This window comes from Macrobrachium rosenbergii, chromosome 24 (assembly GCF_040412425.1).
Source record: "Macrobrachium rosenbergii isolate ZJJX-2024 chromosome 24, ASM4041242v1, whole genome shotgun sequence".
NCBI classification, from domain to species: domain Eukaryota; kingdom Metazoa; phylum Arthropoda; class Malacostraca; order Decapoda; family Palaemonidae; genus Macrobrachium; species Macrobrachium rosenbergii.
Window position 1 is genome coordinate 30,474,402 of NC_089764.1, and position 9,334 is coordinate 30,483,735.

A 9,334-nucleotide genomic window follows, 5' to 3' on the forward strand; every position below is an offset into this window, starting at 1 on the left:
TAGGCATTGCTTAAGGTTCTTTCCAGCGTGCCTTCTTTGGCCCCTAGCTGCAACCCTTTTCGTTCCTTTTGCTGTACCTCCTTTCATATTCTCTTTTTCCATCTTACTCTCCACCCTTTCCTAACAACTGATTCATAGTGCAACTGCTTTGAGGTTTTCCTCTGTTACACCTTTCAGACCTTTTACTGTCAATTTCCGTTTCAGCACTGAATGACCCTCATAGGTCCCAGTGCTTGGCCTTTGGCCCAAATTCTATATTCAATTCAATTCAACAAAGGGCTTATTAGGAAAGATGATTTCCATAGCACGACTGATTTATTTATGAAAATGAGGCCACAAAGTCAAGCACTGGGGCACTTTCAGCCATTCAGTCTTTCAGAGAAAACTGGGAGTTAGAGTGGTTGGACGGCAGGATGAAGAGCTCTAGAAAATGAAGATGAAGTACAAGGTTCGGAAGGTGGAACTGAGAAGTCACAGTCACGAGAGGTTGGACAGCAAGTTGGAAGAGAGGAAGCTGGAACGCAAATAAAGCAAAAGGCTTTTGTAAAAAGTGGGTGCAGCTGGGGCCCGAAGGGACGCTGCAAACAACCTTCAGGAGTGCTTAAAGGTCGCCACGTGAAGAGCACTGACGGCACTACCCTCCTACGGCAGAAGAATATGAAAAGGGCTTCGTGGTAACTGGAAACTGCTGGAAATTAAATCATCAGATATTCTCTGGGCGTACAGCAATGTGCCAACACTTTTATAACAGATGGCCTTTTGAGACCCGCTGAACCTCATCCGCTCCCGACGACCCCTTTGGCCCAGATACTGATGTATCTTGTTTTGTTATCCACTCATTTATTCATTTGTTTTGTCGTTATCTGCATAACTGTGAACATACCAAGGACAATGCTTTCAAAGTACTATAATATTCCTTTGTTGCTTGCTTGCAAATCCAACCTGACAAATGCTGTACCAAAGCACTACAAAGTAAAAAAGAAAACACAACTGTAGCTAGCTGCCATCACAGATGCAGTTTTTCAAGCACTACATTATCCCTTTATTGCTTGTTTGCAAATCCACCCAAACAAATGCAGTACCAAAGCACTACAAAATAAAAACAAAAACACTGTAATTAGTTGTCATCACAGATGCAGTTTTTCAAGCACTACATTATCCCTTTATTGCTTGCTTGCAAATCCACCCTAACAAATGCAGTACCAAAGCACTACAAAAAAAAAAAAAAAAGCTGTAATTAGTTCTCATCACAGATGCAGTTTTCAATACAATATCCCTTTATTGCTTGCTTGCAAATCCACCCTAACAAATGCAGTACCAAAGCACTACAAAATTAAAATAAAAACTGTAATTAGTTGTCATCACAGATGCAGTTTTTCAAGCACTACAATATCCCTTTATTGCTTGCTTGCAAATCCAACCTAAAGAATGCAGTACCAAAGCACTACAATAAAACCCAGGTGTAACTAGTTGTCACCAAAGACGCAGTTTTCCAGATAAAGCTCGACTCCATGGCATTTCCGGTCAAGTTGACAATACCCAATGAAAATATTAAGTACAGCAATAAATACCAACCAGTTTATCGTCGAAAGACATCTGGAATTGGATATTTGCCAGTGGCTCTCAATCGCAGGATTTTTTATCCTTCTGTGTGTGTGTGCATTCGGAGATCAATTACGCAGGGATGATTTACCAAGCTAAAAATAAAGGTGACAAGAGCGCCCACGCCACATTGTTTAGAAGTCTGACAGGAGAGGAGATTAACTGCTGGTGCAGGACGGAAGTGGAATTCTGATTTCTGAGATGGCCTCGTGAGAGGTTCCAGTATTATTTTTTTCTATATTCCAGTGCAACGGATGATTTCATCAAAACATCAGTCCAGGCTTATATGATGCGCACAGAATATGTAGCTATGAGTAATTGTCGCATGTTATGACTACATTTCCTTAAAAAATACAAGGTTCCTTTGAGGAATAAATGAACATGGGCTAGCATCGTTTAGCAAGATATTATCGGTGTTACTGAAGCATTTCTTAAATGCGCAACTCTAACGTGAAAAGCAAGTATCAATGTTACTCTGCCCACCAGTGACAGTGGCGTAGCTGGCATTCCATCAGCAGGGACCATAGTTGGGGCCAAGATATTTTTTGGGGGTGGAGCCAGAGAAAATTACATGAAAATAATGTCCCGATTCTGTAATTAGTAAAATATATTAATCTCGAATGTATATACCCATGTGAATGAAGGAAAAGGATGGTATTAGTAATTAGTAAACCTGTATTTGAAATTATAGAGCTCAGTTTTCAATTCATTTTCAACTCTTACTGATATGCAAATGTATCAAATACTGTATAAGGGTTGAAGTTTAGCTACAAAGGGAATTTTAACGGCGGGGGGGGGGAAGCATCTGACTTGGGGGGCCTGGCTCCCCCACTGCGACGCCACTGTCAGTGGAAGAAGCTCTTTACATACTGCTGTGGTCTCACTGTGACCCATGTATCAACTAATCATTATTTCAGCTAAATAATGCATCATTAACTTCATACAACAAAGTAGCAAAACTGAGGCGACCTTGAATCATTTTATGTCGACACTAAACTGGAATGAGCGAGTTGAAACTTTACAGAATTGAATTGAATATAGAATTTAGGCCAAAGGCCAAGTACTGGGACCTATGAGGTCATTCAGTGCTGAAACGGAAGTAGAGAGGAAAAAGGTTTGAAAGGTGTAACAGGCAGAAAACCTCAAAGCAGTTGCACTATGAATCAATTGTTTGCAGAGAGTGGAGTGTAAGATGGAAGAAAGAGAGTATGAAAGGATGTACAGTAAAAGGAACGAAAGGGGTTGCAGTTAGGAGCCGAAGAGACGCTACAAAGAACCTTAAGTAATGCATACAGTGTTCCGCACGAGGTGCACTGACGGCACTAGCCCCTACGGGGACATTAAGCAGAAGAGTTGTTCGGTTCCATTACGTTTAATATTGTGTTCTATGCAAAGCACGACAAATAACTTACAGAGGGAGTTGTTTCTCTCTCAAAATTGATAATCTGTATTGGAAAAATAAATATATGTGCTTTCTATTCCATAATGAATGTTAACTTCATATTTTAAAAAATCAAGTGTGTGTTTGTGTGTGTGTGTGTGTGAGAGAGAGAGAGAGAGAGAGAGAGAGAGAGAGAGAGAGAGAGAGAGAGAGAGAGAGAGAGATTCATTTAACTACACGAAGCGTGGGAAAACAGTTGTTCAGACGTTAATACCATTTCCTTTACAAGATGAAAAATTCTAGATTTCTTCAACTGTTTATTTTTTTTATTTTTTTGGATTTAGGGAGTATTATCTTTGATACTTGTTATGACCAGGGAAATGGCTTTTTAATATAACATTTATACATTTTCCCCATTTAATCTTTGCTCTTAGCGAAGAAACATGATCATCTTTGTCAGCGAATTTTCTAAGGACCATATTTCTCAAAAAGCGGTTTTGCAGGATTATAGCTACCAAGTGAAATAAGTTGAGAGCAAAATGGGAAAACTACTAAAGAGAAAATCAGAAGAACATGACAAAGACGGTGACTGTGGTGGACGAAGGAAAAAAGCTTTTGTAGTTTGATGTATCTGTTGGTGAGAGACAGAGTCATACTTAAGGAGCAACATTACACAGGAGTTGTTTATAAGGGACAAAGTATTACGATACATAGGAGGAGTTTTCCAGTCACTCACCAAACGAAGTTTCGTCCGGCTGGAAGTGCGGATTGTCGTAGGCTGCTCTTTCGTCAACATCGACCTTCTTGCCTTCTGGAAATAAAAAAAAAGAAAATGGATATAGCTCTCCAATTGGAAAAATGAGAATTGAATTGATTACATAGAATTTAGACCAAAGGCCAAGCGTTGAGACCTATGAGGTCATTCAGCGCTGAAACAAGAAATAGAGAGTAAAAAGGTTTGAAAGGTGTAACAGGAGGAAAACCTCAATTGTTAGGAGAAGGTGGAAAGTAAGACGGAAGAGAGAAAATACGACAGGCGGTAAAGTAAAACAAACTAAAGGGGTTGCAACAAGGGGCCGAAGGCATGCTGCAAAGAACCTTAAGTAATGCCTACAGTGCACCGCATAAGGTGCACTAACGGCACTACCCACCTACGGGGTGGAAAAATGTGAAATGTATACATTTTTTCTGGGCTGACAGTAAATATCCGCAGCTGATATCACTGAGATGAATCGTGACTGGCTGTTCCTTTTGCTCGGCAACTGCCATTGGTTAAAGTGATGTCGACTGGGAGAATTTACCGCCAGCTCCGAAATAAACTGAGAAAAAATACAATGTTCAACGTCATATTTAATATATGCTATGAATGATTTACTTATAACATCGTAAATGATGAAATAAAGTTAAGGTTATTCCTTTCAACACTGATTTAAAGACAGAAACTTAGCGGGCATTAATTTCCTCTTGTCCTTTCAAAGCAGAACGTAATTTTGATTGGAATGAGAGGAAGCTGAGATTCCCAGTAACCTAAGGCGGAATCACAGAAGACATATTTGAGTGAACTGAAGCCCGTATTCATTAATCATTATGCAACGGTGAATTTTCACTTATTTACCAGAGGGACAGAAATTCACCCTCACACCCCAAGTGGGGATCAGTCTTCATTTCGTATTCTCGACGGCTGATGACACCATCCGAGAATGACGGAACGTGATTCTGAAACTTTATATGGCGGAAATGACCTCAGGGTATGTCCGTCCCAGTTTCAGGCCTTTGGAATGCATTGGGAGGGTATGAAAGGTTGCTCCAGAAATGCGAAATTCTGGGAAAGGAAGTAACTTGCCAGTGCGTGCAGTTCTGAACGAGCAGATATTCTTATTGACCATATAAAAATGGCATACACACACACACACATATATATATATATATGTGTATGTATATGTATGATATATATATATATATATATATATATATATATATATATATATATATATATATATATATATATATATATATACACATACAAGTATTTTATAAATATATATATATATATATATATATATATATATATATATATATATATATATATTATCTGATATCACTCACATCAGGAACCCTCACCTGGTCTTTCAAACGAAAGGCCAGGCCGTTACCAATTGACTCGCACAGGTCATAAAAGAAGTTGGAACCTAAGTACAGTACTCCTGTACCTGAGGTTTTTCCTAGGCAGGAGTACATAGGTTCCAACTTCTTTTATGACCTCTGCAGGTCAACTGGCAACGCCCTGGCCTCTCATTTTTGAAAAGACCGGGGTTCGGTCTCGATCTGAGTCAGAATCCCTGAATGATTTGAAGGAGAGAAAGAGCAGAAACTTTCGTAGGTTTGATTTCGATATGACGTAACGCCATCTATCAAAAAAGACCACAGAGAGAGAGAGAGAGAGAGAGAGAGAGAGAGAGAGAGAGAGAGAGAGAGAGAGAGAGAGAGAGAGAGAGAGAGAGAAATTTTATACTTAAAATTTTAGTCTGTTACTGAATTAACGGATGTTGGTGCTATCTTCATCTGGACTGGACTGGACTAAAGAGTTTAGGCCAAAGGCCAAACACTGGCACCTATGGGGTCATTCATCGGTGTAAGCGAAAATGAGAGTAGGCAGGTCTGAGAGGTGTAACAGGAGGAAAACCTCACAACAGTTACACTATGAATCAATTGTTAAAAGAGAGTGGAAAGTAAGATGGAAGAAAGAGAATATGGACAGAAGTACAGTAAAAGGAATGAAAGGGGCTGCAGCTAGGGGCTGAAGGCGGCACGCTGCAAAGAGCCTTAAGTAATGCCTACAGTGCACCGCATGAGGTGCACCGATGGCACTGGCCCCCTACGGAGTACAACACTTGTAGTTCCTCAAAACATTTGATTTAACTTCCGTCATTATTTCTCCTCGATTTATGAGGTTAAGTGAAAATAAACAAAGACCCTAGCGGGGAGATTCTAAGAGAGGATTCTTGCGTAGTGTTAGTCACAGAGCTTGACTTCATCTTGCTGTAAAATGTATCAGAAGTTATTCAGGAAACCTAAGACCCTTTTTAATTTCTCTGCTCATATCGTATTCATAGGCCTGTCACTCGGGATTCAGCTTCTTGACATGCCACGCTCACTTATAAAAAATAAATAAAAAAACTTCTAGATTCTTCGCCGGAATACAAACTTGATCTTAAGGGAATTTTTCTGTTGCCGTCACATGTTTTCCAGCTGGCTTACGATTAATATTCTTCATTGTTAAGGTTAATTTTAATCATTTGTGTGACTGAAAACAGTAAAAATAATCGTCGTTGCGAAAGCACACAGGGTACAAGCAAGAATGTTACCCAAGAACTTGAAAACATCACGAATGCAAGTGGTTTTAAAAGAGCTTACATTATCTTCCCACAGGAGAATGTTGAAACCGGGCTTTCAGATCAATCATGAGTAACACTAAAATCTCTCTCTCTCTCAGCCTAAAACTACAAACATCGACAATCAAAGTAAACCAAAACGGCAAAGGAAAGGAATATAAAATTTAGGCCAGAGGCCAAACGCTGGGACATATGAGACCATTCAGCGCTGAAACGGAAACTGAGAGTCAAAAGGATTTGAAAGGTGTAACGGGAGGAAAACCTCGCAGCTGCACTCTGAAACAGTTGTTAAAGAGGATGGAAAGTCAGATGGAAGACGGAGAATATGACCGGAGGTACAGTAAAAGGAACGAAAGGGGTTGCAACTAGAGGCCGAAGGGACGCTGCGAAGGACCTTAAGTTATGCCTACAGTGCACCGGGAATTCTGAATGAAAGAACATCAGAAATAATACAAGGCCGTATTATTAAGCTGTCCCGCTGTCTACGTAGGCACACTGCAAGGAGATACTTTCACGGGTCAGGGATAGAGAGACCAGTTCCGCTTTGTCACGGTTCGAGGGAATTCTTCACGTTACTCGCCATGAAACCTACCTCTGTTGTAGCTAGACAGATTTCGTGGGGAGATTAAATTCACCTAATCATCAGTGATAACAACTGCAATTTCAGTGACACATTTCTTAGGGAGATTAAATTCACTTAATCATCAGTGATAACGACTGCAATTTTAGTACGCTACCTTTTACTGTTATTAGACCAGTTTAAGGTTCTCCATCAGGAAGGGAGAGAGACGTTAACATAGGTTAATCTGGAGAAACAAATCCACAGTTATGTATGGGTACAAATGTATAAAAAAAAAAATCTGTTTAGATTTATCTTTAAATACATTTGTACCCATACAAAACTGTGGATTTGTTTCTCCAAGTCAAGACTCATGCTACTACGAGTATTTTTCAGTAAGTTTGTCCGTTCGTCATTTTTTTTCTCTCTCTCAAATTAGAACCAGAGCAGGATACAAAATGAAGAAATATAATGGAAAATAAAGATATTCGATCCCATCGTTTTATAAAAGACTTCTACAAGGACTTATAGGGAGAATTTCGTCCGAACCAGACACCGTGAGGCGAACTCTGAATAAAAATAAATGAATGACTGCATTTCCTCATCTTGGAACTTTGTCATGACTGAAACTGACAAAAACGGCGCATCCATTGAACGCTATGGACAGGACAGGAATATAGATTTTAGGTCGAAGGCCAGGCGCTGGGACCTATGAGGTCATTCAGCGCTGAAAGGGAAATTGACAGTAAAAGGTTAAAAAGGTGTAACAGGAGGAAAACCCGCAGCTGCAATATAAATCAATTGTCAGGAGAGGGTGGAAATTAAGATGAAAGAAAGAGAACATTAAAGAAGGTACAGTAAAAAGAACGAAAGAAGTTGCAGCTAGGGGCCGAAGGCACGCTGCAGAGAACCTTAAATAATGCCTACAGTGCACACATAAGGTGCACTGACGACACTAACCCCCCTACGGTAGAGAATTAATGAAGAACCTTCCTCTACTCTGAAATTACACCGGATCATCACAGGCACGGGGCATCGAAGCGATTTGTGGCATCCAGGACAAACCCTTAATTGATAAGAGACATTTTCGCAGCAATTTCATTCACTTGATCTCTACGCGTCACGGGTGAAGTCCCACGAACATCAGGTCATGTGCAGAAGAAAGAGGAAGAGAATGAATCTCTTGCTTGTCAACCAAAGGCGCTTTTCAGTCTAACTGTTCTTCAGAGCTACTCTAACACTGCCTTGGTTAACCTTAAAGTTCTTGTTGACGAATTTCGTTTTATAAACAATGGCTGCCGTGTATCTGATCTTTGCAATACCCATAAGAGTTGAAGTGACTTGTACCATAACTTGTGGTTAGAGGCGCCGTCAGGTTTCACCTTTTGCTGTTTTGGAATTGGAATATGTAGAATTTAGGCCAAAGGCCAGGCGCTGGGACCCACGAGGTCACTCAGCGCTGAAATGGAAATTGTAAAGGAGGTTTGAAAGGTGTAACAGGAGGAAAACCTCAAAGCAGTTCCACTATAAAACAATTAATACGAAAGGGTGGAAAGTAACATGAAGAAAGATGATATGAACAGATGTACAGTAAAAGGAATGAAAGAGGTTGCAGCTAGGGACCTAAGGGACGCTGCAAAGAACCTTAAATAACGCCTACAGTGCACCGCACGAGGTGGGAATGGACTCTGTGCGTGTTTGTCAAGTAATCATTCATTCCATCACGGGAGCGACGGAAAACACAGGGGCCTCATTATGCCAAAATGAACGAGAGCAGTGCACTCGGATTTCAAAGGGGTGGTGTCAGTACACCCTGCATTTTCATCAGCTGATTCAATGTCCAACCGTGTGAATCAAAGCAGGAAATAGCGTTCAGCCAAAGCACCAGATCCTATTCAATTGCATGCTATTTGCTTCTTCCAATCTGTGAGGGTGATTAGGTGCCAGCTATTCGTGACGTAATTTTAAAAAAGTCATGTGATAACATGAACAAATGAATATAATTTATTTTTAATCCTGACATTATAATGTTCGAGATATACTGTTTATATATATATATATATATATATATATATATATATATATATATATATATATATATATATATATATATATATATATATATATATATATATATATAATGTATATAATGGACAAATAAATATAATGGACAAATAAAGAGAGAGAGAGAGAGAGAGAGAGAGAGAGAGAGAGAGAGGACTTTTCTCAGTCATTCACTTCAGAAACTTCAACTTCAGCATGCAGTCTGTTTCTCAGTCAACTTGCCTTTGCATTCAATAAAAAAAAAACACACACACACATACCCAGCCCTTTTACGTTGGTTTCATTTATACCATAACTTCCATATTTCTAGCCTTCAAAACATTTACTGACAAATAT

The 9,334-nt window shown here is 39.6% G+C and overlaps 1 protein-coding gene across 2 annotated transcripts in view; it reads right to left on the reverse strand.

The window, feature by feature from the left end:
* The window catches only part of LOC136851961 (neuroblast differentiation-associated protein AHNAK-like), a 125,149-nt gene that overhangs the window by 35,488 nt on the left and 80,327 nt on the right, over positions 1-9,334 (reverse strand). For both annotated transcript variants that reach the window (XM_067126339.1, XM_067126340.1), the window contains exon 2: positions 3,720-3,794. In XM_067126339.1, the coding sequence (XP_066982440.1) occupies positions 3,720-3,794 (75 nt within the window). The remainder of the gene's footprint in view (positions 1-3,719; positions 3,795-9,334) is intronic.